The sequence below is a fragment of the Naegleria gruberi genome (genome assembly GCF_000004985.1).
Source record: "Naegleria gruberi genomic scaffold NAEGRscaffold_9, whole genome shotgun sequence".
In the NCBI taxonomy this organism is placed as follows: Eukaryota; Heterolobosea; class Eutetramitea; order Acrasida; family Naegleriidae; genus Naegleria; species Naegleria gruberi.
The window spans coordinates 169,657-196,541 of NW_003163318.1; the positions used below are offsets into that span (position 1 = coordinate 169,657).

A 26,885-nucleotide genomic window follows, 5' to 3' on the forward strand; every position below is an offset into this window, starting at 1 on the left:
GATGATCCGTAGGTAAAACTTCCAACACTACTTCCATAACTTCCTACAGGCATTTGATTGTTGTGAGAATTGCTGATTGGAATACCAGGTTTAAGATATGGACTTGTGCCCAGAGGAATCTGTTGATCAAAAGAGCCAACATATGAGGATTGTTTTGGATAAACATTATTATTGGCAACAGGTGATATTCCCAAAAGAGAAGATCCCCCCATATAATTGCCTGCAACAGGAGAAAGTCCAAACGGTAAGAAGGATTGATTTGGTGTAGAACCATAGTATTGAGGATTTGCATACGGTTGTTGTTGTTGCTGTCCTTGTTGAGGAGCAAATCTCTCAGCATGCAATTGTTGAAGATTTTGAATGTGAGCTAAATATTGAGATGTTTGTGGAGGAATGAAAGGTTCAACAAAGTCTTTTCCTGTAACAAATGGATGCAATTTAGCTTGGTCAGGTGTCCATCGCTTGTAAGGATCCAACTGCAGTAAACCATTAAGAAAATCAATAAAAGATGCTCTAGTTCTCATTTCCTTCTCATCAACCTTGGAAATATCTCCATAATGTTTCACAAGATCAGGAAGTTTTGTATAGTTGAAATATCTTTTCCATTCCATAGGAGCTTGATTAGGATTTTCTGCCAAAAATTGTCTTTCAGTCTTCAATTCATACATGCTAGGAGTGCCATCTTGATGAAGTGGTAAATCTGGATCATTAGGATTCATTCTATTGGGAGGAAGTATTTTGAAATATTTGGCCGAGTATTTTCCATATTCGATCATGTATGGTGGTGGAATACCAAACATTTCAATCATTCTACCAACTTGATTGTACTGGCTTACACCAGGAAGTAATGGTAATCCTAGAAATAGTTCAGCACAAATGCATCCAAGAGACCACATGTCAATAGCCTTATTGTATCTTAGTCCGAAAATAACCTCTGGAGCTCTATAAAATCTTGATTGAATGTAAAATGGTCCTATTTCATTTTCATGACATGCAGAACCAAAATCTATCAATCTTACTAGATCTTTAGGATGAGAAAGATCTGTCAGCAGAATATTTTCTGGTTTCAAATCACAATGGATTATATTGGCCTCTGACAAGATGCATAAAGCATCCAGTAATTGTGATAAAAAGACCGATAAAACATTCAAAGAAAGGCCTTTGAATCTGTTTTGTTTGATTAACTCGAAAAGATTCATTCCTAATATTTCAATCACAATACATAGATGGTTTTGGTGATTGAATTCTCCTAATTTTGTAATGATATGATGAGACCCATTGGAGCCATACTTTGCCAGCTCATCAAGAATAGCAATTTCAATACGTGCTTGTCTCAAATAAGATGGTTTGTTCTTTACCACTTTGACAGCAACAATTTGCTTTGATGTCAAGTCCTCACATTTGACAACTTGTCCAAAAGTACCTTGCCCAAGCATTTCCTTAACGTAGTAACGTTCTCCAAGTATTGAACCAGCATAAATGATCAAATTGCCATCTGCATTATCAAGTCCGCCATTATGAACCCCTATTGAAGGATCTGTCAATGGTTGCTTTCTGTTAAAGTCTTTGTGAAGAGCAAGACCAATGGTCATTAACTTGAGTGCACTTTGAGAAGAGTAGTATTTGGTAAAAGGGTTTTCTTGTGTTGAATTATTTCCTTGATTGTTGTTGTTGTTTTGATGGGCTTCATTGTTTGCAGTAGAGGTAGTAAGAGAGGCTTGATTGGTTAATGGGATGTTGTTGTTGGATCTTGAAAAAGTAGTAAAAGCTGATCTGGATGAAGGAAAGGCAAAGGTAGTATTCTTGGAAGGAGAGTTGGACATTAGATCAGTAGTAGAGTTTGTGTTGGTAGTATTGTTTGAAGGACTCGAGGAAAGCATGGTTGTTTAAAGGAATACGAAGGAAAAGGAGTGGTTTTAGAAAACTTGTGCTTTAAACGCTTGAAAATTGATGATGATCGAGAATGGAGTAGTGGAGGGTTAACAAAATTTTAGATATTGATGGATATCTAATACAAATATTATCTGCTGTTCAATATAAATTAAAGAGAGTGGTATGTTTTTGTTGATATATGCCGATAATCCCAGTACTGTGGTGCTGTCTCGTCGTCCAGTAGTAGTACTGTGATGATGATGATTACGGTGGAAAAAGGGAAAGGAAAAAAACAACAACTTGAATGATATATTAGCAAACGGAAAATGTCCAAGTTGAATTGTTGTTGAGCAATAGCCAATGTTGAGCAAGTAAGTAGTAGTAGTAGATGTGTATATGTTTTGAGAAGAACAACTACAATAACCCACTCTTCAATTAGCCAATAGAGGTAGAAGAAGATTTTGCGAGAGGTGAGGTGAACGGGAAAGTTTTAAATTTTTTTTAATAATAGAAATCATCATTTGTTTTTCCCTCCAAATTTTCTGAATGTGGAAGTGCTTGGTTGTTTACAGAGATGGGAAAAAATTGTGCCACTCACATTTGTGGTGTGATTTGAGCGCTAGTATTGAAATAAGGATATTGTTTGCTATTTTACTGCAAAGATTTTTGTTCTTATTAATTCTATTCTCATCTCTCTCTTATTATTGTTGGTATTTAATAATGGACAGTATAGGTGGCCAAAGTAATTGTGTCTGAGGAGAGTGAACAGGTAGTTATCTGTTCCTTGTTATTAAACAAGTCATTAATCATTGGCTGGAAAGGATGACTTGTGTGAAATATTGAAAATATTAGGATGAGACCTAATAAGGTTGTGTGGAAAGTTAGTTTGTGAGGACTGTAGATGGTGGTTGTTGCATCAACACATCAACAGAATTGTGCTTTCCATAGGCTGCTTGAAAGTCCTTTTTGCATTTGTCAATAATAATTTGGAGATCCAATCGAAAGGGAAGAAAGCAATTGAACGCGTTATGCATCAAATTGGATCCACTCAACTGTTTACAAAACGTAACGGTTGCGACTTGTTTGTCATAGTTGCTGTGACGGAGCACTTAAAAATGCCAAGGCTCAAAAACCAATCTAAAAAAAAGTAACAACAACAAACACTAGGATTATCAATCTAAAATACAACAGAAATGACTGAATCAGCTCCAGCCCAAAACGTCGAAACCAAGAAGACTGCCACAAAGAAAGATAAGAAGGACAAGGCCAAGCCAGTTTCTAGATCAAGCAAGGCCGGTTTGCAATTCCCAGTTGGTAGAATCCATCGTCACTTGAAGCAACGTGTTCACTCAGGATCAAGAGTTTCTGCTACTTCATCTGTCTACGTTGCTGCTATTCTTGAATATTTGTGTGCTGAAGTCCTCGAATTGGCTGGTAATGCCTCAAAGGATTTGAAGGTCAAGAGAATTACTCCAAGACATTTGCAATTGGCCATTAGAGGTGACGAAGAATTGGACAAGTTGATTAAGGGTACTATTGCCGGAGGTGGTGTTATTCCACACATTCACAAGTCTTTGATTAATGCTGGTGTTACCAAGCCAGCCACAAAGGCTTCTTCTAAGGCTTCATCATCAACTCCTGCTGCCGAAAGCAAGGAAGCTGCTGAACCAGTTCAATCCCAAGATTATTAATCTACTCCCATAACACATCTTTCAAATAACATCAACAACAAAACCAACCTAGATATGAATTACCACTAATTCCTTTTTGCCCTGTATATATAAAACAGTCCACGAGACAATAAAACTCTAAATTAAATATTTATGATTAAATGTGAATAGTTTTCTTCTTTCGATTACTGCTACATGAATAAGTACTTTTTGATTCGATAGCATCCTATCCCAATGTCATCAAAGTCATTTGAAGACATTATTACAGTTGATTTTCAAGATTAAAAAAATCCTACACATTGAAATAGTTGTTGCATTGCAGGAAATATTGGAAACAATATGAAAAGTAGTTGATAATTTTAGAGTTTACTAACAGTTGTTGCAGCAGCATCATCTTGTTCATCACTATTAGCTTGTGGATTCAACTCCATAATTTCAAAATCAAATCTATACTCATATCCGAGCTTATCGTAAATAGGAAGACCATCAAGAGAGGCTTGAATAACAATGTATTCATACTTGTCCTTTCTGGTCTTGGCCAATTCAAGCATGGCAATCATCATGACAGTGGCAAATCCCTTTCCTCTATACTTTGGTTTAGTACACAAATTACTTCCATAGCAAGTTCTTGGTCCAAAGAAGACTTGTCCAGTGGTTGCAATCTCATTGGTAGCCAAATCCTTGATACAAATCCATGAGAATTCATCAGAGTGGAGAGGATAGGTATTATTCATTACTTCAGCAGTCAGTGGACCAGATTTAAAGTCAGTAAAGGTCTCTTGCATACAATCAATGACTTGAATTAATTCTTCACGAGTCTCTACAATTTTCATCACAAAATCATTACCCAATTGACATACAACATTCTCACCATTGCTGATTTGGAAAGGTTGGAGTATTCCCTTATATCCCATAGTATTCTGCATCATTTCCTTCTTACTCTTCATGTAGGAAGTTTCCTCTTCACGTAAATAATAGATCATTCCATGATAGACACTATAATCGGTAACATATTGTCCAAGTCTTTCATAGAGAGGTTGATATTTGGTGAGTCTACCTTCGGAATCTAACAAACCCTCCTGAACCATCTTTTCAGTTTGTTGTTCAACTCTTCCATTCTCAACTAACAAGGTTTTACATTTGGTATCGGGCAGGAAGAGGTAAACCAATGAACGTTTAGCTTGTTTTTCAACAAGGTCAATCAATTCAAAATTAGTAATATCATCCCTGCAGGTGTAAGTTGGATTTGGCTCATCCAATTCCTCATATCCAGGTTTAATGCAATTGATGGACTCTTTTTCTGTTTCTTGTAAATCGGAGAGAGTAGGAATGGCTCTTACCATAATTTGATTCATTTCAAAAATTGAATAGCTAATATCGGCATTCTCCTGTTCTAATTTCTTCTGTTGTTGGTTAATGATGCTATTAAGAGAATAAGTAGTGTTGGTGGTACATGATGTTGTTTCACTCATTTTTTGATTCTCAGCTGAATTATTGGATGGTGGATAATATGCAACTTGTGAAATACGGTGAGTGTTGTGTGAAAAAAGTGTCCGATAATTAGAGAGATTGAATAGGTTGTGTGAATAATATTTGTTTTCTCAGTGAGTGGTGATGCTTCACAAAGATGACAAAATTGTTGAGATGGTTGCTGTTTGGGTATTGAGTATGGATGATAGTAGGTGGATTGGGATTGGAAATTAGGATGTCGTTTTGATGTTATTGGAAGAGTTTGCTTTCTGGGATAATTGAAAATGTTCCGAACATGTTGTTGAAGAATCCAGAATAAATTTGCTTACAATAAACTTGTTTTCAGTCATCTACAGATATTCACTTAACATTTCTGTATTGAGGAAGATTGAATTATTGTGTACATGATCATCCATAAACATTCGAATAGTTTGCACTTCTTTTATCAATTTCAATAATAATATATTAATAATTTTATTTAATTAAAAAAAATGATTGAAGTTGAACCAATGAAACCCGTTCGCATTATTTGTGAACTCAAGGCTACACCAAATGATGCTGTTGATGATGATCAGAACAATAACACAGAGCAGAAAAATCCAAAGGATGAATTTGGTTATCCAAAGACAAGCCTTGAATATATTACAAAATATTATCAAGATCATCCGGAGGAGAGCAGCAATCCAGAGAATTTTGCAATTATTGTCGGATCCGATAATTATGATGGTACTCATGTCAAGGCGATGATATTTGATCTTGAAAAGTATAACATTAAAGATGTTATTGCTATGGAAACTACAGTAATATTTCTGGCAAAGAATGGAGTTTGCTATTGTTTATTATATGAAGAAAGCAATTATTGGACTCATAGATTGAACAATGCTAACGAGATTAATGGAGAAATTGCATATGCAGCTACATTTTCGTTGGAAGATCCTGTAGAGAGAGTCATAGCAAGAGAAGGTGTCATGTTTATTACAAAATCAGGAAGATTGATTTATTGGAATAGGAGTGACAATTTGGAGTTTGAACCGGCCCAGTTTGATTATGAAAAAATTGTTGACATTGCATTAGGTGATGGTCACACTTTATTCCTATCAGAAAATGGTAACTTATATGGATATGGAAGCAATAGTAGGTTTTTATTATTGATTTAAAATTATTAATCTATTGAAATAGCTGCTGGTCAATTAGGTAATGACATCTCTCACAAATCACATCATGTAAAATTTAATATTTCACACATACCTGACCGTATTGTAAAGGTTTACGCTACCTACAATACAACTCTAGTTTTAACTGAATCAGGTCATGTATACTCATGTGGAGATAGCTCATATGGAGCTCACGGACATGCTAATTATACTGAAGGAGGAGGACTTTGCAAAATTGATTTTCCACACAGGGTTGTGGATATTTTCCCTGGTCTGTTCTTTGTGGCACTAAAAACTATTCAAGACGAGTATTATGTATTTGGCTATAACAACATGTCACAATTTGGACAGTCACATACTATTGAAGAAAGAATTAATGGACCTCATTATTTAGATACATTCCAACAAGAAAATATAGAAAGATTGTCATGTGGAGGTTATCATTCATTAATTGTTACAAAGGATCAGAGAGTATACATTGCTGGATGGCCAATCGCACATGATTGTTTTCCTTCCAAGGAAAAAACATATCATTTTGTCGATGTGAATGCAATTCTTGGAAGAAAAATACCACTTCCTTCATATACCGAATTATATGCCACAACTGGACTATACTATATATTGATACAATCAAAGTCAAAATCTACAAATAGGTTTAATTTCAAAAAGAGTTACAAAATTTGTGACATTTCATTCAATTTTGAAACAAATACCATAGAACCATATCCTGCATTCATGAACGATGAATATCATTAGAAATGTGATGAATGCTGGTCGATGATTGTTAAGAATTTAGTGAGTGATTTTATTTACATTAGAAAGTATGAGATAGTTCTACTCTTGGGATTTAAACTTGCTCCTCCCAAAATCTGATTCCTTCCCCAATCTGAAAACATTATACGTTATGTATATTCAAGGAAAAGTTCCAAGTTTCCTAACAACTTTGGGAAAGAATGAAAATTTCTTCCAAATTACAAGATTTTACAATAGGAATGTTGATTCTTTGGATTTACAGTTGAAAATATCATAAAGCAAGGTCAAATCTTTAGAAAATGAAGATGAAGGACAGTGAATCATAAATAAATTGAGATTTCAATTTACTCAACTGTAATATTTGAAGAAACAACCTTGCCATCAACCAATTTTCTAAGTTCCATATTGTAAGGTCTCTTTGCAAGGATATTCTGAACAGTTTGTCTCAAATTTGTAAAGATTTTCCACTCATTACATGCATTATCATCTGGTAATTGGATTACAACATCAAACACTGGATCTGCCTTCAATTGAAGTCTCATCTTTTCTCCATCTCTTGATGCATTCCTATCACCCATAATCACGCTCTCAACACCTCCTAATAAATCACACAAAATTGGGTTTTTAAGAATTGATTTCATATCACCGTGAGCACTTCCACACAAAATGACACCCCTTTGGGAAATGGTTCTTGCTGTGCTTACCTCATCTTTTGTTCCAATCTCATCAATGACAATTACTTCTGGGGTGTGATTTTGAACTGCTTGAATCATGACTTCTTGTTGTCTTCTAATGTCAGCAACTTGCATTCTTCTCGCCTTTCCTATAGCAACATGGGGTATATCACCAAATCCTCCAATTTCACACGAAGTGTCTACAACCACAACTCTTCTCGATTCTGAAAGTGTCTTGGCAAAATCTCTGATAAAAGTAGTCTTTCCTGCTCCTGGTTTACCTAACAACAAAATACTCTTTCCTTCTTCTATCAAATCTGAGAACACTTTAGCTCTTCCCATCACTGCTCTTCCCACTCTCAAGGTTAGTCCAATAATTTTTGCCTCTCTATTGAGCATGGCACTAATTCTGTGCAGTGATCCATCCATACCAGCTCTATTGTCAGTTCCAAATGATAGCTTGTTAACAATTTCATCAATTTCTTCCTGTTTCACAATGAAGGTTGGATTACTGTATGGTTCCTTTTTGTGGTAGAAGAATAATTCATAAGGCCTACCTTTGTCCATGGCCACTTCTATTAAATTGTTAACGTCTTCTCCTGATATGGTTGATAATTGTTCCTGAATCTTCTTTGGAAACAAATCCAAGAAACTATAAATTTGATTGATTATTGTTACGTTAAAATCAGAGTGTTGCGTCAATATGGCGACATCTTGTTGGGCTGGCTCTTCAAGTGTTGATTTAACCTTAATAGTCTCTTGTTTGATGGTTGGGTTTTGCAGTTGATTGTAAATTCCATTCCACAACTTTTTGACTTCTTCATCAACCATAGACAAGATTAATTTAGCTTCGTCGTTTACAGAATCAGTCATGGCTTGATACAATTGTACAAGTGTTCTAACATCTCCTGAAGCATAATTCAACATTTCTTTAGTAAATATCTTATTGCCCCAACTTCCAGTACTATGCAGCTTTTTTCCCAAATGTTTGTAACTATTTCCAGGCACCTCATACAATTCACACAGATCATTGAATGAAATATTTCTTTGAGTATCACTTATTATTTGATAGAGTATTGAAGTGTCAACAATTGATGTTACAATTATTCCAAAATCCTTAAATAATCCACATAAATCATTTTCACAATCATGAATTACTTTCAAAATAGTTTCATCACCAAGTACTGTCTTTACAGCATTAACAATAGTTGGATCTTTAAGTTTCATATCAAATAAATATTGAACACCATGTGCTGAAATCTGAACTAGTGTCAATTTTCCATTTCTTCCCAAATTCACACCTTCACAATCAACACCAATCATCTTTGTAGAATGCTTTGACATGTTAGATAGAAATTCATTAGCAAAACTTGGAGTATTCACCAAAACTATATCACCATTATCAACACTCTTCTCAATAGGCATTTCCTTTCCTTTACTCTTCTCAATCAATGCATTCAATTTTGATAGAATATTCTTGATTGACTTTTTACCAAAATGTTGAAAAGCACTTGCCAATTCTAAAGCACTACATTGTTGCAATAGTTCCATTCCACTTCCAAATGTTTTTTGGGATTTAATTTGTAGTTTTGGAATTTTAATTTGTAAAGTTAGAGTATCTGCCTTTTCATCATATCGGAACCATCCACTACTCTCACCACTAAACATTACATCGTAGACATCTTGCCACGATGGTAAATCATCGAATTGCTTTTGATAGGGTTCATAGGAATATTGACATTCGAGAGTGCCTTCAAATTGATTACTGGTTGCTGGTTTTCCATTGGACAGGACACAAACTGCATAGGCACGGATTAGTTTATCAAGGAGAGTATGATTGTCGGTCATGTTGTTGATGTTTTTTAATTGTATGTACAATAATTATTTGAATCGTGATGGTTGATGACTAAAGAGTTCCTCATTCCTCAGTTTAGCCCATAACTCACACACTGATACTCACAAGTGAATCCATCATCCAGGGACCAATTGATTCATTGGTTTGTTTTTTTTTAAAGTGGACAGAGCAGTTGATGCATCTTTTTATTCGGTCGCTTACTAAGGAACCAACAACGGAAGAGTCTTTCCATCCTGTTCCTTATCACAAATTTACAACTCTATTAAGGCGCGGAATTCATCTTCTTCGTCTCTTTGTTTCTCCATGGTTGTAGGAAATGATGAGGAAAAGTATAAGAGTTTGATATTCAACGCTTTCTGCAAATTCTTCACTCACCATTCTTTTCAAGAATTTAATCTTCAAGGAAGAAGGAACTCGACTTCAATTCAACAACATTCATCTTTCCTGATCAACAATTACAACAACAATCAAAAAAAATACCTCACCTTCGCACAACCTTTTGCTTGTTCGCCATCTGGTACTATTTTTTTTCACATGGAATTTATAGAACTTTCGGATGATAATTGTTTCGAAATAATTAGTTATTTGGATAATTGGTTTGTTTTGAAAAATTGCACACTCATTTCCAAGCAATGGTATGACGTGATTCGGTATCGTGTTTCGAATCTTTCCATTTCTTTTAGAAAGAAAATGGACGAGGAAAGAGTTTCGAATATATGGAAGAGTGAATTTTTGAATTGCATTAGCAAGGTTCATGTCGGATGTTATGTTGGAAAGAGTTTCTTATTAGCCCTCCAGAAAATGAAAAATTTAACTTGGTTGGATATTCATTCGAATCAGATTGATTCTGAAGGAGCTCGATTAATTAGTCAAATTCAACAATTGAAATATCTGGATATTGGATGCAATCAAATTGGGACGAAAGGAGCCGAATTTATGAGTGAAATGAAACAATTAACTTGCCTAAAAGTCAATAATAATCAACTGAAAGATGAGGCAATGCAATCAATTGGTCAATTGGAAAATTTAACACATCTTAATGTGAATGGAAATGAAATTCACTCAAATGGTGTTGAACACATTGTGAATTTGAAACAATTGACTCGACTTGAAATGAATTGTAATGAAATTAGAAATCTTAATCCTGATTCGATTAGTCAACTTTCGAATTTGACCTATCTTGATATTTACAATAATAATACAGGAAATTCGGCTGTGCAAGCAATTACAAGTCTGAAACAATTAACTTTCCTAAATATTGGTTACAATGGAGTTACTTGGTTTGGAGCTTTCTCATTGAGCGAAATGAAACAATTGAAAAATCTTAAAATGAAAAGCAATTCAATTGGAAACGATGGACTAGAAGCTTTAAAAAGTTTAATATTTACACAAATTGAATTGTAATAATTATAAAATCAAACAAAATTGACAAGAAAAAAAGAAGAAACGTATTTGCACCTAAAATGGAAATTCTAAATTTTTAAATTTCTAAAAAAAAATGCTAAAATCAATCACCACGTTTATCAAGAATAAAATTTCATATGATGATGATAATCAGCCCACTCGGAATGAAATTAAAGAAATTATTTTATTAGAAAAGAATTTAGAATTTGATTTTCTCCGATCGAATAATTCAAATGGTGATGATCAAGAAGTATCGTCATCATTAGTGAACATGAGGAATAATTCTGTTGATAATCTATTGGAGAGTTATCTTCCCGATGAAATGATAATTCACATTTTACAATTTCTTCCAATTACTTGTTTGATAAATCTGGAACGAATTTCACAGAATTTCAGAAATTATTGGTGTCAATTACCTGAATTGTGGAAGAATCAATTGAATGGAAGGAATATAATGCCCTTCTTACCAATGAATTATGGATCAACAAGAAAATACTACCAGAATCAGTTATATTTCGAACAGTTTTTTAAACCAAAATTGGTTAATTCATTTACAATTTTGAAAAAGAATGAAGTATCTTCAAATTTTGCCACTCGTTGTTCTTTAATCCTGTTGGGGGATGGATTTTTACAAAAAAGATTCTTGCTACGTATCTGCTCTCTATTTAATTTATCAGCTAGTAAGGGAACAGTCAGATTTAAGGTAGATCCATATACGGATAATCATTGCATTGATATAATTACAAGTAATCCATGGGTTATCCATACTGCAAGACAGCAGCAAGCAAAAATTGCTTGTTTTTGTTTCAATCTCAATGATTATGAATCATTTGTTCAATTTTTTAAATTTAGCTTTTTAAGTTGGAAAAAATCAAATGAACTAGAGGATGAAGTAATGGAACATTTAGAAAGGAATGAGAAATTTGTATTGATATTTGGATTTTTATCAGATAATGAGGAGGAAAAGGTTCCTCATGGAGAAATTTGTAAATTCATTGAGGATAACTTTGGAAAATCATCAATTTCTCAATTACACTCTAACAGAGTGCAATATTTCAAAATCAATCCAGTCAGTGCTTCGATTGAGAATTTACTATTTCCAATATTGTATGCCAGATGCTTACTCTAAACATTTCACAGAGAGTACGATTCAATTTAAGGGATGGGAAAATTTCTACAATTATTATTCCTTTCTGTAGATAATTTATTAGAAAGTCTATTTGAAATAGTGAAAACCACTAATAAAAATGTCAACGAATGTGTACTTTTCAATTCGAAACTCAATTTTCTTTCAAATTCCAATCAAAAGATTTAATATTGAGCTATAAGGAAATCTGATCACGATTTCATCATATTTTATGATACTTTCTCATACGTATCCAGTTACCTATTCTTTTGTGCTTCCTGCGGAGCATTGAGTGGAAAGAAAGCTACTTGAAAAAATATCCATTTCCCAATCTGGAAAAACTACTCCGCAAACTATTTATGAAAAGAAATAACCAGTACTATTAATAATATTGAAAAAATGTCTCGTTCATATGGTAAACTGTTGGTTATTAACAGTGTCTTGTCATTTCTACTTGTATTCATTTTGACAGAATTCTGTCATGCCTTGCCAAAAATCAGAGGTTTCAAACAACAATCAAATTCTATTGTAAGACCTTGGTCACAAACGTTTGGAGATTATCGTTTCTCGAACTTGGTCAATTTCACTCTATCCCATTCTGATTGGTCAACTGAACTTGGTGGCTCAATTGACGAAAACAGTGTAGCCTTTGCTTCTCTTACTAACAACAAGGAAGGTTACCTGTACATGATAATTGACTATCCATATACCAATCTGAATTCTACCTTCATCAAATTAGATGCCACCAGTGGTAAAATTGTCCAAACTTTAGTTAACATTATTCCACAAGATTCTCAACCAGTCATTATAGAAATTGCAGCACTTTTGGATTCGAATGGAAACTATTACGTAATTAGAAAAAGCAAAAACGATCACAATGGAGTACTTTTAATGAAAATATCAACAAGTAATTTCCAGGTGCTAACAATTTCAATTTCCACAAGTTTCTTCACTGGAATGGTCATTTCAGAAAGGAATAATTTGCTAATTGTCCATGGAAATGAATTCGTTTCTGCTTTCAATTTGGATACTTTGAAAACGGTATGGACAACCCAATTGAAAAAGGATGATACAATCTCAGAGTCAACCATTGTCCTCGTTGAGAATGAATTCAACGATGGAATTGACATTGTGTACTGTTCTTTCAGAAGTTTCGTATTCAGAATTAGAGCAAGAGACGGAGCTGTATTGTCAACAATGGATGTGCACGATGACAGATACTTTGTTGAGATATATCTTTTGCAAATTAGTTATAGTGGAATTCCTGGTTTAATTGGAGTTCAGTTTGGTTCATATTTCATGTCAATTGAAACAACCACACAAACTTTAGGTCCTAGAACTAAATTGGTATCATTAGAATATTGTAGTCCTCCAATGTCCACACAAATCAAGAGTGGAGAATCAGAATTCCATTTTGAAACTGTTTTTACCTGTTCCAACATTTCATCTTACATGCAATGGACATTTGGTTCCAATTATTTGTTAAATTACAAAACTCTCGCTCATCACCAGGGAAATGGAAGAATTGTAATTGAAAATCCCAAATTGAAATATGAATTGGATGTTGGAAGAGGGCAGGAATCTCATCTTCTTCCAACAAATTCATTGGATTCGTCTGGGTTGACTATTTTGGTTGGATCCAATTCTCAAGAATTTCCACAACCATTCAAGTATGATCTTTCAAGAAATGGCATTTCAAAGGTTCAACTTTCGAATAGGAAGAGTGGTGTTTTGAATTCGAAATTTTTGACCTATACAGCAAGTAATTCTAGAATGTATGTCTGTAACAATAATGAGAAGAAAAACTATTGCTACTCATCATTGATTCAACAATAAATTTGGTATTCCACACAAAAAAGAATTTATTCGAAAGATTTTAAATAAAAAATGTGTCATCTTTGAATTATTCGAAAGTAGGAGTTCATCATATTCCGAAATATATTGAGTTTCTAACTAAAAAAATGAGCAAGATTTTCAAACTCATAATAGCATGCACAACATTATTGGTGTTTAGTTTCGTTTTCTTTCGTCTACTGACCAAGTCACCAATTAATTCAGATAATAACATTTTCGATAGAAATTCCAATACAAAACAAGAAACACCCACCATTCCACACAAGAACAACCTACCAAGAGTCGTAATAGTCCTGGGAACAAGACCAGAGGCCATCAAATGTGCCCCACTAATCTCACACCTCAAATCAAACTATTCCTCCGAATTGGAATTGATTGTTCTAAGTACTGGCCAGCACAGTGAAATTCTGAAACAAACATTGGCAGTATTTGATCAACATGTGGACATTGATTTGGAATTAATGGAACCCAATCAAAGTATTTCCTCATTCTTTACACTTGCTTATCAAAGGATTAGTTTAGAATTTGAGAGACAGGGACCTATTTCTATAGTGTTGGTTCAGGGTGATACGACCACATCTCTTGCTGCTGCCCTTGCTGCCAGTTATTTAAAGATACCTGTTGGACATGTAGAAGCTGGATTGAGATCGTACGATTTCAATAGTCCATTTCCAGAAGAATTGAATTGTAAAATGATTGATTCATTTGCTAGACTCTTGTTTGCTCCAACTGATTTCTCTAAGGCAGCTCTTGTTAGAGAAGGTATTTGTCCACAGCATGTGCATGTCACTGGTAATACTGGCATTGATTCGTTCTATTCCTTAATGTCTGTTCCACCAAAGATAATTCCAGAATTTCTGAAAAATATCAAAAGTTTTAAAGGCAGCAATGATCATGCAGCAGAAACATTGGCAATTGAGTCACATCATCGAATAGTAATTCTTGTTACAATGCACAGAAGAGAAAACATTCCACACTTTAAGGAAATGTGTAATGCCATCAAAACAATTTCCAATACATTTGGAAAGAATGTCATGATCATTCTACCTGTACATCCAAATCCCAATGCTAAGAGTGTAGTTAATGAAGTGTTGTCAGCATTGGATAACGTACAACTCGTTGATCCAATTGCCTATGACATCTTTCCACATGTGATTAGTGAAGCTGACATTATTGTTACTGACTCTGGAGGTATTCAGGAGGAATCAGCAAGTATTGGAAAGCCAGTTATTCTCATGAGAGATACGACTGAGAGACCAGAGGGAATTTATATTGGAACTATTAAAAAGATTGGAGTCAATTATTTTCACATTGTGAAAGCCATGACAGATGCAATTAAGGATTCACAAAATTCGAAACAAATTCTTTCGAAACACATATTTGGAGATGGGAAAGCTAGCATGAGAATTTCAAAAATTGTTCGTGATTTTGTCACCTCCAAATTACCAGATTCTATAGAATGTTCTACTCAATTCATCCAAGATTCAATTGCAGAAAGTGTTTACTCTCAAAATTTTACCATTCGAAAGTAGAAAGAAGGAATTATTGGAAAGATCAACAGATAACTCCCCATACAAGAGTTATTCTCATTACCAAGAACAGAACTTGAAGAGATGGATTCCCCTCTCGATCAACTCTATACTTTCTGAAAAATCAAACAAATTAGTTGAAATGAATCATGTCCATCATACATGTTTATTACAACTTTCTTTAAGATATTTGTGAAACTGAGTTATTCGAAAGAAAAGTCAATATCATGATAATTTCCTGCCTTTTTAAACTCAAAATAAGTTGGCATGGCCTTTCGTTTCATGGTGAGTGCATTCCACATGGAAATTTGATTTTCCTTCTTTTTAAATCTGAAAATAATTTGATATTCTTTAGAATTGATTTGAATCTCATCTTTTCCATAAAACAATCGAATACGTTTCATATCTCTAATATCAACAACCTTTTCCAATTCTCTCTCATAATTGCCCAATTCTGCATCTGAATTAATGTTAACTTTTAAGAAGTGTTGATAAATTATCTCATTACTATTTGGTTTGAATAAAAGCAATTCACCCAATTTGGAAATTGCAATCGATCCATTCTCAATCAATTGATTCCCAATCTCCTTACTGTTAATAATTTCAAATTCCAACCCAACCAAAAGATAATCGAACATGTACAATTCTATTGATTGCAGAAATTCAGTATTCTTCTTCACATCCTTCAGAAATGTACTCTGTTCTGAGAAAAACACAATTTTTTCAGTTAATTTCTTTAAGAGCAAATCAGTTTTCTCTTTTTGATCAGTATCCTCGAGATATTTCTGTAAATCTCGATATAAAAGGATATATCTGGATAATCTTGAAAGGAAATAAAAATTAATCATCATTTCATTAGTAAATATCTTGTTATAAATTCCTTTCCAAACATTGCAATCAAAGGTAATGGAATTGACAATGAAAGTTTCCATAAACAAATCATTATCCAAAAATTTAGACAAGTTTCCAACACACAATTCGAAACATGCCTCATAATTTGATGAATCCACAACAACATTCAGCCTATCGTAATATTCCTTCATCACCCAATAAATTTGATCAAGTTTTTTATATTGAAATCTCAAGTAAATTTGCTGATCCAATGTAAAACAATCCAAATTATTAGTCAACCAGAAATTAAACATTTCGGAAGTTTCTTTAAATTTGCTTATGGTTGTTTGATCGGTTTGGATAATTTCTTGCAAGACACGACATGCTCTTTCAATGTTATTCATTTTTTTTTATATTTAAAGTTCTCTATTCGAAATGAGACTATTTATATTGAAAAATGTAAGGTTGCATGGTTACTGACTTGTTGTAATGATGACTCAACTTGACATTTAAAGAAAAAATATGAACAAAAGAACTTGGCTTTTTTTGTAATTTTTGACACTTTTGATTCTAATTAGCTTCAAAATAATTCATCCATGCAACAACACATTCTATTTATTTACAATAACTTTAGTCAATCACTTACTCACATCTACACAGATATCATTAATATCTTCATCACTTTACAATTCTCTTAAAACAAGCAAAGTATTTAAATTGTTCAATAAGGCAGAAACCGATCGAATTGTTGGCGAAGAAGAAGCTAGAAAAATAGCATTGGAGAATGGAAATCTTTATACTGTGAAATTTCCAAAGATATCGAATCTATTAAGTAACTAGTTGTTGTTACTTTGGAACTAGAAGTTTTAGCAGAATAAATTGCATGGTCAACTGCTTATCAAGACTTTGGGAATATTTTCATCTTGATTCCTTTGAAATGTTGAAAGAAACAGCAGAATTACATGAAAACAAAGAGTTGGAAGTTATCAAAAACTGAATCCTTCACACATCCATAAGTAGTCATGCCTCCGACCAAACTTCGGAGTTTCACACCAAAAAAAAATACGCGTACACACAATGCAAGCATTCATTAACATGGCCACTCTCTGGTTGGACTTATCCTTTCTCTTTGGATCCATAGCCTACACTGCAGGTTGCATTGTGTTGATACTAAAGGTTTCGTATTTTGTCGAAGGAGTTATCCTATTCATTATCGGTTCTGCTTTTTTCATGGTTGGACCAATCGGAAAAACACTTGTGGATTTGATGAATTTGGTTCGATATTACATGTGGAAGAGGAGAAGAAGGAAATTCACACAACTTATTGATGATTATCAAAGTGTGAATAGAAATCGCTTGGTTGACTATGAAGATTCGAATATTTGGGAAAGACCAAAAGATGTACCATCTATTGGAATGATTAGTTTGGAATTATTTAATGATTTTACTCAATTGATTGGAGGAGTTGCATTGACTATTGGATCGAGTCTATATATGGTAAAACCAGAACCTTTATATTTAGTTTATACTGCAGTTTCGAATTGGTTAGGTGGCTCTTTATTATTCCTTTTAGTTGCATGCATTCAATTTGGAATGAAACAATATGATATTTTAAAGAACCATTCCACCAATCAAAAACTGTCATGCTCATGTTGCATTCATCATTCTTTTGACATTTCGTCCTATGTGTTCAATATCATTGCTTGTTTGCTATTCTCAATGGGTTCGACATGTTTTTATTTTGTAAATAACAGATCTTTAGAAATTAGTGGTGAAGTAATTTGGTCGATGGGATGTGTGTCATGTGTCATGGCAATTGCATGTAGTAGAGTTGTTTGGATTGAGAATTGTTTTACAAAAGCATAAATGCTCCTCTTCTGGAACAGATTAGTTCAAATAACATTAAAAAAAATTGATTCTTCTTTAAACAATTGTCATTTATTAGCTTGTGATTGCCGAAACTAAACATCTGAAAATATTTCCACCAATAATAAGAAAAAAGTTTCAAAAAAAATGGCGCGAACAAAACAAACCAAAAGAAAAACATGCCCAAAAACCGAAGAAGAACAAATCGAAAAGATCAAACAACGTAAAATCCTTCTTGGCCATGAAAATCGCTCATGGAAAAGAACCTCTCCTTCCTTCATTCTCTACCCGACCGATATTTCCATCCTCACGAGTACCAACTCTGATCCGAATTCTAATCAATTATTATTATTGGGAAATAAGTTTGTAGAACATGCATGTTCTGATTCAACTTGTCATTATGATCTTCCACGAATTAGTTGGAAAAATACTGGATTGAATACACAAGTATTTAGTGATGTTTTGGTTAACAATTATGGAATTCCAAGAAATGATTGTACGCTCATATGTGATGAAGGAGCTGGTGAAGAGTATTCAGAAATAGCAATGAATATTCTTGAAAAAGTGTTAAATAATGTTCAAGCTTATGAAATGAATACGAAACTGATCGAATGTGAAAGAGAACAAGACGAAAGTATCAACAGCATTACCATTGAATATTCAACATGTGGATCAAAGTGTTATTACAAATCAAATTGTGATTATGAATATGAATTTGTAGTCTTACTTGTGAGCCAGGATGAATATCTTGCATTTGGACATATTGGATGTCATGCTTTCTATTTATTACCTGGATTGGATTATTCGAATTCAGATGGAAGTTCACCTAATGTCTGCTCTGATTCCATTGTAATATATGATGAGGAGAATGATATGTCCTATCCAAATATTATTCCACTTTCTAAGGTTTTGCAAAAATCGAAAGAATTTTTAAGAAATGTTTTAGATAACAGATATCACTAGAGAGGTCACTGAGAAAACCAATGCACAACTCAGTAATATAATAATAAATTTAAAATCATTTCTATGAAAGATAGTAATAGTAGAAAATTTAAACAAACTCCCGCCTTAATTTGAGTAAAAAAAATGCAAGAGCCAACAAGGGTCGGAATGGTTGATGTAAGCAATCCTGTTTCCTTCTTTACAAGATTTGCTCCTTCTTCTCAATTTTTGCGACCTAGGTATTGTAGAGATAAACCTGCTATGGAAATTGAATTATTAGAAAAATTTGGCTTTTCAAAAGTGATTGATTATAATTACATCACAAAGGATTTTGAATTATTAGATGAATTACTAACATTAATTTTATCTGGTAATGATCGTGTTATTAAGAGTTTCGGATATTTGTTTAAGGCAATTCACAAACCACGGCAAGGTGAAATATGTGATGATTTATTCAGTATTCTTCATTTATTGAAGAAATGCACAACCGAAAGTGATTATCCAAGTAAATTGAAATGGATCAATGAGAAATTACAAAGTTATGGTCATGCAGATATCAAAAGCAAACCTTCAACATTTAAATATCACGGCATTGAGTTTAAACTTCCACCAAATTGTTTGTTAACATGTGAATCAGCTAATTTAATTGGGTTCTATAATGAGCAAGAAGAACTCAATGATGAATTGATTGCTAATTTGATAATGTTATTTCCATCAATGTTCGTTCATGCAATGACTGAAAGTGGAATTACAATACGTGAGAATTGCTTTTGTTTTCTAATAGATTCAAAAGGAAATATGAAATTAATCGTGTCCTATATGGGGTGTCTCGAGGATGAAAAATTTTCTTTAAATCAAAATACCAAACTGTTAGATTTGAACTCTATCAAGGGCATTAGTTCAACCTATTCATATTTTGATTTGTTTTATGATAGGTTTAGAAGGAAGGGTAAATATGGAATGTTTAATCACGAACTAGTTTTCGATTCTTTTAGATGTGGATCTTTGGGCCAATACTGTGGAAATTATGAGACAATATTGAGTGAATTCTATCAATTTTTAATGAAGAGGTATGCTGAAAGGAAACCAAGGCAGAAAAAGAAATTAGAAATTAAGGAAACACCCAATAACCAAAAGAATAATTCTAATGAAAATTTGGCGGCATCCAATTTAACTAAAAAACAATTAGAAATGAAGAAGAATAGTGAAAATATTTTGAGAGATGTAACAAATTTTATTAAGAGATGATTCGGCTTAAATTTTAAGGACTGTTCGAAGGCTAAAATTTTGGTTTGTTTCAACTAAAATACAGCACAAACTATATCAACTACAGTTTTTTAGCTTGATTTGTTGTGAAAATCTTTTTGAATGATTTACTGTTAAACTTGTTGTTGATATGGAATGTAATCATTTCCTCCATATGGATAAGGTTGTTGACCTTGTTGTGGTGGCAAAACAAGTCTTGGTGGTTGATACTCTGTTTGATTGAGTCCATAAACACTCTGTAACATTCCTTGTCCATATACTGAGCTATATCCAGCATTGTAGATTGGTTGTTGGGTGAATGCAATTTGTTCTGGGAATGGAGTTACAGAAATTTCCTTTACAAACAAGTGTTCTTGAGTATCACACATTCTATTGAATATTACTCTATAGAGTGAATTTAATCCAAACAAGGAGAATAAGAGATAACAAGGCATGGAAACAAAGAATGATGATTCTTCTGGTTTGATTTTAGCCAACATGTTTGTTTTGAATGCTGTATCCAGAGACCAATTTTCAGAATAATCCATATAAGTATCTCTCCAACGATTTTCCATTTGAATTCTTCTTCTTGCATCATCAAGAGCTGTTTTGGTTTCCGGATTACTCATAAATGTCACTTGTTTTAATTTCAATTTCATATATTTCTTGTCAGTTCCTTCCAATCTAAAATAAATGATTAAGGTTAAATACTTGATTAAGAAAACTTACAAAAATGGTTTGGAAACATCTCTAAAATAATTATAATTGAATGCTCTAGTTTCTGAATAGGTTGTAACTCTTTCTTCATATGTTCTAGTTTTAGTATTTCCCTCACTATCAGTATAGGTTTCAATTCTTGTTTCGTAATGGTAACAAGAAACATAGAGTGAAATTGTTGGTCTAGCTCTAGTCAACTTGTCAACATTATCATAAATACTCGAAGCATCTTTGTTATTGAAAAGATACTTGGCAGTGCTACAAGTAAAAACCAGAATAATATAGTACAAAATAGACAATCCCAATGGTACATAAACTAGTACACGTGGTAAGATTTGAACAAGTGTATTCTCATAATAATTTGGATAAACAACAATCTCACAAATGATTTGAGAAATACTGGCAGAAACAATAAACAATACAAGAAACAAGCTCACCCCACTCGAACAACACAAATCTAGGCACGATGTATCAGTCACCCTCGATGAATAGTAGGGATCAATTTTTTGTTCTCTTATTTGTAAATTACTTGTCCGAAGAGGCTGTTGTTGTTGACCATTCCAAGCAGCAGCAGCAACATCATAATTAGGATTGATCTCATGATGTTGTCGTTGTCGATTATTATTATCTGTTAACAAGGCTGAATTGGATGAAGGAATAATTTGTGTGTTGGAGGCTGTCTTTTTATCAGAGCCATACAGCAGAGATTGTTGCTCCGATGAGTTATAAGAGGGTGATGAACCATTACCTGTTACTACCATATATTATCGTGGTGTTGTATTTAGGTGAATTTTTTCTGTATTGTAGTTGGTTGCAGCCTCATTCAAATTTCAATATATTTGTCTGAGGTTCTACTTGAAATCCAGTATGAAATAGTAAGAAGTAACCCAACAAGTTGTGAATGGAAACTAGTTGGATGGTTTTATACAGCTATGAGCTATGGGATGGAAATAATCATTGAATATCATGTAATTATTAATAAGAAGAGAAAACATAAAGGATTGCAATTGAGAATTTATAATGTGAGTTTAAACTTTTTTGTACATCACAGATGAAGAATGACGAATCTGTCCTTACTTTCTATAGGAGAATCTGATGATGATGAATAATAATTATTCACATGGTGATGATGCTGATAATGTGAAGAGAATAATAATAATATCGAATATCACCAAATTGTTATTGGAAAATCAAGACACAATAATTAATTACTCTTCCCCATTGCTCTTCTCTTTCTAATCTTCATAATAATTGGCCAAACATAAACCTTTCCGATGGAAGCAACAATCAGGGAAAAAATCCAAATAAACACAATAATGATAATGATCTGTGAGACGACATCATTCTTTTGAATACATTGTGCTCGGTACAATGTTGTCTTACAAGGATAATCCAAAGCATCACACACATACTTGGTACATTCAAAACAAGAGGCCACAGCAAAGGTAGCATTAGGAATATTACTACACATGGTATCGGAGCAACACTGACAAGTACAAAATGTTGTCTTGTGTCTATCCTTTGGATCCAAATCAATATTAGATGGTTCTTCCCTTCCTTCAACAAGACCAATAGAAAGAATCAATGCATAGGAGATGAGCAATGCTGTAATCACCAGCAAAAAACATGATGATCGAATATTTTTCATGGGCAGCAGATTTAATGCCATTTTTTAAATTGGAGTTTCAAAGCTCCTGCCAACTATTAAATTAGCTCCATGACTTTAATTGTTATGTGGATTGCCTTACATAAAATTCCAATAAAATCCGAAGATGACCTACTAGTAGTGATTAGTGTCATTCAAAGGTCTTTCTTCATTAATAATGAAAGAATGGTTCACAGAAGTGTTTTCAAGACAATTTGAAACCAATGACTTAAGTACAAACAACATGGCTCCTTTTGCAACCAATGATACAATTCAATTTATTTGTGAATCATATACGTTTGCATCTGATCAAGCAATCTTGAAATTGTGTTTTCAACAAACACAAAACCAGAATTTTTGTTTTTTCAATTTTAAAAATAAATTTAAAGGCCAAATCTGCTCGGTCTTGCTAAAACACAAACACAAAACAAATGAGTCAACAAGGATTACCTACCAGATCAAAGAGAATTCGTAACGATAAAGAAGAAAAAGCCGTTGATCAAAGTGACGAAAATGATGCTCAAGAGGAGAAAGATGTTACACTACTGGATCGAGAGGAGAAAGAAGGTCTATTTGAAACGGTTGGAGGTTTAGCCATTGAAAAATTGGAAGAGAAGGATTGCAACATTCAATCACATTTTTCAATGTCAAACGACACAGGATCAGTTGTGGTCATCGATCAGGGATCTTCCTTTTCGAAAGGAATGATATTTACCAAAGATTCTAATGGAAAATTCAAAGAAGAATCGATCAGATTTAATGTTACTCCAAGAGCGATAGCTTCAGAGTTTGCACGAACCATTCTATATTACACACCATCAACTGATGAATATTTCCTATATAAGAACCCAAACTCTGATTCCATTCCTATCCATTCCCTCAAGAAACTTTTCACTGTATTGGAAGCCAATACCTACATTGTAAAGGATGAAAATGGCACTAGTTTTCCATTGAATGTATCCCTTTTAATGTTTAAATTCATTGAGAAGCTTCTCAGTGCAATTACATGGAGGAAGAAACAAACGAAATTCACCAGAAAAGTTGATACCTTCATTTTTACAGTTCCTACTGGTACACCACAACATGTGAAAGCTCTCTACAAATTGAACATTTTCAAAGCTATTCAGAAATGTTTTGAACATGGTTCAGCATTAAGGTTGAACAATATTTACGTCATTGAAGAGTATTTGCTATTGTACTATGCTAATATCAATGAGCAGTCAACAGATCAGATCCTTATGATTATTGATTTTGGTCACTTGACTGCAGATGTCACGGTAATTGACAAACTCCAAACTATTATTTATGCCAATGGTGAAGTTGGAGGTGTTTCAATGTTTCATAAAGTCATTGAAGAACTCACAAATGAAAATCCATTTGACGTCATGAGAAATATATTCGAAAGTCAAGATTCTGTCCTTCCAGAGAAGTACCAATGGTTAGACAAGCCTTTCAGAGAGGTATGCAAAGAGATAATCCAACCAATTTTGGATGCCATTCTTCAAACTAACCCAGAACAGGTAGTTCTCTGTGGAGCTTTCATTTCGAATGGGTATTTTAAGGAACTTGTTAAAAGTATGCTAAACTTTGACAAATTGCAACAATACTATGATGGCAATGACTTCATTAGAAAGGACGAATTCAAACCTCAACACTTTGAAATTGTTGAAATTGAAAACCCAGGAAGTGCCTTACTTGTTGGGGCTGCAAACATGTTACAGAGCAATGCACAGAATATTTCATTTTCCAATGGTTTACCTGCTATTGTCAATATTCCAATAGATTTTGAAAGAAAATTACTTCCTTTTCAAACAAAAATTGCCTTCTTGTTTGAAGATGAATATACCAATCAAGTCATGCTCAAATTGACTAAGAATGATAATTTCCTTTATGTTAAACAAGATGTTGAAATTTTCATTCTCAAAATTAGAAATACCATTGATATGGAAAAGTTAGAAAACACCAATATCACCATGGATAACATAACAGATTGGCGTCTCAGAATTTGAAAGATTCACAACTGCAAATATATGGTTTGATCCAATGTTAAAACTTCATCATGCAGCTTTTTTCATTGTTGGTGAGGTTCTCCAAGATCATGTTTTTGTTTCTATTATTTTCAAATCAGTTGGTCACTACATTAGAAAGAGATTCAAAATTCCAAGAATTGGAAGAATGGAAAGAATTCCAATAACTGATGTTCTTGAAATTTTCACCACAGAAGAAGAAGAGGATACCACTTGGTACGGAACCAAATATGATTTAAATATGGTTGTCACTGATTCTCGTGTTCACAGAGTTGATAAAAGTCAACTTTCAGAATTGGATGAAAACGATTTCAAAATATTACTTTCTAAAGAAAATGTAATAACCAAAGAAGATCGTACTGAATATATTGAGAATTATGAGAGTAACATTCCAGCTCAAGAGAAAGGCGATGCGAACAAGTACTGTGAACAGGTCAACTTTAAATGTATCTGTTGTGGAAAGGCCATTCAGAATGGCGATCAGAAACACAAATTTACCAGTCGTACTGTTTACCGTTTTAGAGAAGCATTTGGTGATAACAATATTCATCCTGGTTCTAGTTGTCATGACTGTTTCAAAATTCAAAGAAATTATTTCGACAGGAAAAGAGGTTCAAAGAAGAGAAAATAATTCAAATTTCTCTAACATAACAATGATATTTATTCTATATTTCATTCTTGTTTCCAATAGAGAATCTTTCACTTTGACACTGGTTTCAAATGGACTTTCTTCATCAAATTTATTTTGAGTTGACAAGATATTGTACATTATCTACAATATTGTACAGATGGAGTTTGAAGAATGAGTAGCATACTGCATTGAACAATACGATAGAAATTTTGTTGACGTCATTTGTAGCTGTTGAAGGAATTTGTTTTCCATGTTCTCTCAACAGGGTTCACCTCAATGGAAGAATGAACTTCAATTTATTTTCGAAATTTGAATAAAAATGAAGCTGAAATAATAATGAATTCAACAACAAAAACAAACGAACTAATTAACTTGTATATAAACAAGACAAAACAATTGTTTGAAAAATGTCATTCCTTAGATCATTCTTCACAAAGAAAACTGAAAAGAAAGTTGAAAGCGGTGGCTATGATGATTATTCAGCAGACGAATCCTATGGAACTAGTTATTCTAGTAGTAGTGGTGGAAAAATTATTAAAGCAGACCATAAATCACAAGCAGGATATGATCAAGAACTAATTGACCATAGTGAAAATATTGTTGATTTGGTTATTGTAATGGATTGTACTGGATCAATGTCAGGTGAAATTGATGCTGCCAAGAAAACAGTGCAAACAATTTTGTCTAGCTTGAAAGATCACTTTAAAACAGATTTGAGATTCTCTGCCATTAGTTACAGAGACCACTCTGATGATTATGCAGTGAGAGAATTCCCATTTACTAAAGACATTCAGAAAGCTAAAAGTTATATTGACACCATGTCAGCTCAAGGTGGAGGTGACCATCCAGAAGCTTTGGCATCTGCGCTCAAGGTTGTCAATGAAATGCCATTCAATAAGAAGGGTAAAAAGATTTGTATTTGGATTGCAGATGCTCCACCTCATGGAATGAATTCCAATCAAGGTGCTGATAGCTATCCAGAAGGTTGTAAAGATGAAAATGGAAAGGTCATCGATTGGGTTAGATTGGGATCTGATTTACAAGAAAAGAATGTTTGCTTTTATTCATTGATTTGTGAAAGAGCTCAAGGAGATCAACAATTAGCTCTATTCATGGATTTCTTAGCAACCAAAACAGATGGTAAATGCATGTTATTGAAGAATGCTAACAAACTTCCTAACTTGATTATCAATGGTTCAATTGAAAATGATGAAATGGATCAATTGGTTGCCAAGAAAATTGCAGAACTAGGTGAAGAAACTGTCAAACATATGAAAGAAGAAGAACTTGTTGAAAAGATTCAACAACTTTCCAAAGATGCCAAAATTAATCAAGTTCAAACATTTGAAATTTGTTCGACCAATACCAAGGAATTATTGAATTGTGATTCACTTTCAAAGGTCAACAAGGCATGGCTCAATACTGGTACTAATAATATTTCAATGAAAGGAGCTGAATCGGAGGAATGTTTCGAATATGCTTCTCAATGTTATACTGCTCCAAAATTGGAACACTACTCAAAAGCTTGTTCAAGAGCCATGAAATCCAAAAGATAAAAATTTTATAATGTAAATACTATTTAATAAATAATGTAAATAAATTTTAAATTAAATTTAAAAA

The 26,885-nt window shown here is 33.4% G+C and overlaps 17 protein-coding genes across 17 annotated transcripts; 11 read left to right on the forward strand and 6 right to left on the reverse strand.

The window, feature by feature from the left end:
* Positions 1 to 338: 338 nt before the first annotated feature.
* On the reverse strand, positions 339 to 1,592 carry NAEGRDRAFT_31364 (uncharacterized protein; the record flags this gene model as incomplete). Its single annotated transcript, XM_002680521.1, has 1 exon — positions 339 to 1,592. A coding segment is annotated over one exon (1,254 nt), but the record flags the coding sequence as incomplete, so codon positions are not given.
* Positions 1,593 to 3,026: 1,434 nt separating this feature from the next.
* NAEGRDRAFT_35653 (histone H2A) lies at positions 3,027 to 3,704 on the forward strand. The gene has a single exon (XM_002680368.1). The coding sequence runs from the start codon at positions 3,066 to 3,068 to the stop codon at positions 3,561 to 3,563; it is 498 nt and encodes a 165-aa protein (XP_002680414.1). The 5' UTR covers positions 3,027 to 3,065; the 3' UTR covers positions 3,564 to 3,704.
* A 197-nt stretch (positions 3,705 to 3,901) lies between these two features.
* NAEGRDRAFT_64128 (GCN5-related N-acetyltransferase) lies at positions 3,902 to 5,014 on the reverse strand (the record flags this gene model as incomplete). The annotated part of the gene is made up of 1 exon (XM_002680522.1): positions 3,902 to 5,014. One exon carries the CDS (start codon positions 5,012 to 5,014, stop codon positions 3,902 to 3,904), a length of 1,113 nt encoding a protein of 370 aa, XP_002680568.1.
* Positions 5,015 to 5,503: 489 nt separating this feature from the next.
* On the forward strand, positions 5,504 to 6,922 carry NAEGRDRAFT_64129 (uncharacterized protein; the record flags this gene model as incomplete). Its single annotated transcript, XM_002680369.1, has 2 exons — positions 5,504 to 6,146; positions 6,192 to 6,922. 2 exons carry the CDS (start codon positions 5,504 to 5,506, stop codon positions 6,920 to 6,922), a joined length of 1,374 nt encoding a protein of 457 aa, XP_002680415.1.
* A 488-nt stretch (positions 6,923 to 7,410) lies between these two features.
* On the reverse strand, positions 7,411 to 8,319 carry NAEGRDRAFT_2397 (uncharacterized protein; the record flags this gene model as incomplete). Its single annotated transcript, XM_002680523.1, has 1 exon — positions 7,411 to 8,319. A coding segment is annotated over one exon (909 nt), but the record flags the coding sequence as incomplete, so codon positions are not given.
* Positions 8,320 to 10,249: 1,930 nt separating this feature from the next.
* On the forward strand, positions 10,250 to 10,852 carry NAEGRDRAFT_64131 (uncharacterized protein; the record flags this gene model as incomplete). Its single annotated transcript, XM_002680370.1, has 1 exon — positions 10,250 to 10,852. One exon carries the CDS (start codon positions 10,250 to 10,252, stop codon positions 10,850 to 10,852), a length of 603 nt encoding a protein of 200 aa, XP_002680416.1.
* Positions 10,853 to 11,306: 454 nt separating this feature from the next.
* NAEGRDRAFT_64132 (uncharacterized protein) lies at positions 11,307 to 11,981 on the forward strand (the record flags this gene model as incomplete). Its single annotated transcript, XM_002680371.1, has 1 exon — positions 11,307 to 11,981. The coding sequence occupies one exon, from the start codon at positions 11,307 to 11,309 to the stop codon at positions 11,979 to 11,981; it is 675 nt and encodes a 224-aa protein (XP_002680417.1).
* A 396-nt stretch (positions 11,982 to 12,377) lies between these two features.
* Positions 12,378 to 13,814, forward strand: NAEGRDRAFT_64133 (uncharacterized protein; the record flags this gene model as incomplete). The annotated part of the gene is made up of 1 exon (XM_002680372.1): positions 12,378 to 13,814. The coding sequence occupies one exon, from the start codon at positions 12,378 to 12,380 to the stop codon at positions 13,812 to 13,814; it is 1,437 nt and encodes a 478-aa protein (XP_002680418.1).
* A 125-nt stretch (positions 13,815 to 13,939) lies between these two features.
* NAEGRDRAFT_64134 (uncharacterized protein) lies at positions 13,940 to 15,364 on the forward strand (the record flags this gene model as incomplete). The annotated part of the gene is made up of 1 exon (XM_002680373.1): positions 13,940 to 15,364. The coding sequence occupies one exon, from the start codon at positions 13,940 to 13,942 to the stop codon at positions 15,362 to 15,364; it is 1,425 nt and encodes a 474-aa protein (XP_002680419.1).
* Positions 15,365 to 15,564: 200 nt separating this feature from the next.
* NAEGRDRAFT_64135 (uncharacterized protein) lies at positions 15,565 to 16,596 on the reverse strand (the record flags this gene model as incomplete). Its single annotated transcript, XM_002680524.1, has 1 exon — positions 15,565 to 16,596. The coding sequence occupies one exon, from the start codon at positions 16,594 to 16,596 to the stop codon at positions 15,565 to 15,567; it is 1,032 nt and encodes a 343-aa protein (XP_002680570.1).
* Positions 16,597 to 17,269: 673 nt separating this feature from the next.
* NAEGRDRAFT_64136 (uncharacterized protein) lies at positions 17,270 to 18,058 on the forward strand (the record flags this gene model as incomplete). Its single annotated transcript, XM_002680374.1, has 1 exon — positions 17,270 to 18,058. The coding sequence occupies one exon, from the start codon at positions 17,270 to 17,272 to the stop codon at positions 18,056 to 18,058; it is 789 nt and encodes a 262-aa protein (XP_002680420.1).
* A 147-nt stretch (positions 18,059 to 18,205) lies between these two features.
* On the forward strand, positions 18,206 to 19,021 carry NAEGRDRAFT_46868 (uncharacterized protein; the record flags this gene model as incomplete). The annotated part of the gene is made up of 1 exon (XM_002680375.1): positions 18,206 to 19,021. The coding sequence occupies one exon, from the start codon at positions 18,206 to 18,208 to the stop codon at positions 19,019 to 19,021; it is 816 nt and encodes a 271-aa protein (XP_002680421.1).
* A 123-nt stretch (positions 19,022 to 19,144) lies between these two features.
* Positions 19,145 to 20,251, forward strand: NAEGRDRAFT_78675 (uncharacterized protein; the record flags this gene model as incomplete). The annotated part of the gene is made up of 1 exon (XM_002680376.1): positions 19,145 to 20,251. The coding sequence occupies one exon, from the start codon at positions 19,145 to 19,147 to the stop codon at positions 20,246 to 20,248; it is 1,104 nt and encodes a 367-aa protein (XP_002680422.1). The 3' UTR covers positions 20,249 to 20,251.
* A 128-nt stretch (positions 20,252 to 20,379) lies between these two features.
* NAEGRDRAFT_64139 (uncharacterized protein) lies at positions 20,380 to 21,723 on the reverse strand (the record flags this gene model as incomplete). The annotated part of the gene is made up of 2 exons (XM_002680525.1): positions 20,380 to 20,929; positions 20,975 to 21,723. The coding sequence occupies 2 exons, from the start codon at positions 21,721 to 21,723 to the stop codon at positions 20,380 to 20,382; spliced, it is 1,299 nt and encodes a 432-aa protein (XP_002680571.1).
* A 443-nt stretch (positions 21,724 to 22,166) lies between these two features.
* Positions 22,167 to 22,631, reverse strand: NAEGRDRAFT_64140 (uncharacterized protein; the record flags this gene model as incomplete). The annotated part of the gene is made up of 1 exon (XM_002680526.1): positions 22,167 to 22,631. One exon carries the CDS (start codon positions 22,629 to 22,631, stop codon positions 22,167 to 22,169), a length of 465 nt encoding a protein of 154 aa, XP_002680572.1.
* Positions 22,632 to 23,038: 407 nt separating this feature from the next.
* NAEGRDRAFT_46869 (uncharacterized protein) lies at positions 23,039 to 25,265 on the forward strand (the record flags this gene model as incomplete). Its single annotated transcript, XM_002680377.1, has 2 exons — positions 23,039 to 24,558; positions 24,752 to 25,265. 2 exons carry the CDS (start codon positions 23,039 to 23,041, stop codon positions 25,263 to 25,265), a joined length of 2,034 nt encoding a protein of 677 aa, XP_002680423.1.
* Positions 25,266 to 25,645: 380 nt separating this feature from the next.
* NAEGRDRAFT_78676 (vWFA domain-containing protein) lies at positions 25,646 to 26,874 on the forward strand. The gene has a single exon (XM_002680378.1). The coding sequence runs from the start codon at positions 25,673 to 25,675 to the stop codon at positions 26,819 to 26,821; it is 1,149 nt and encodes a 382-aa protein (XP_002680424.1). The 5' UTR covers positions 25,646 to 25,672; the 3' UTR covers positions 26,822 to 26,874.
* The last annotated feature ends 11 nt before the right edge of the window (positions 26,875 to 26,885 follow it).

Coding starts and splice junctions, on each gene's coding strand:
- NAEGRDRAFT_35653 (XM_002680368.1), top strand. CDS start 3,066: ATGACTGAATCAGCTCCAGCCCAAAACGTCGAAACCAAGAAGACTGCC.
- NAEGRDRAFT_78676 (XM_002680378.1), top strand. CDS start 25,673: ATGTCATTCCTTAGATCATTCTTCACAAAGAAAACTGAAAAGAAAGTT.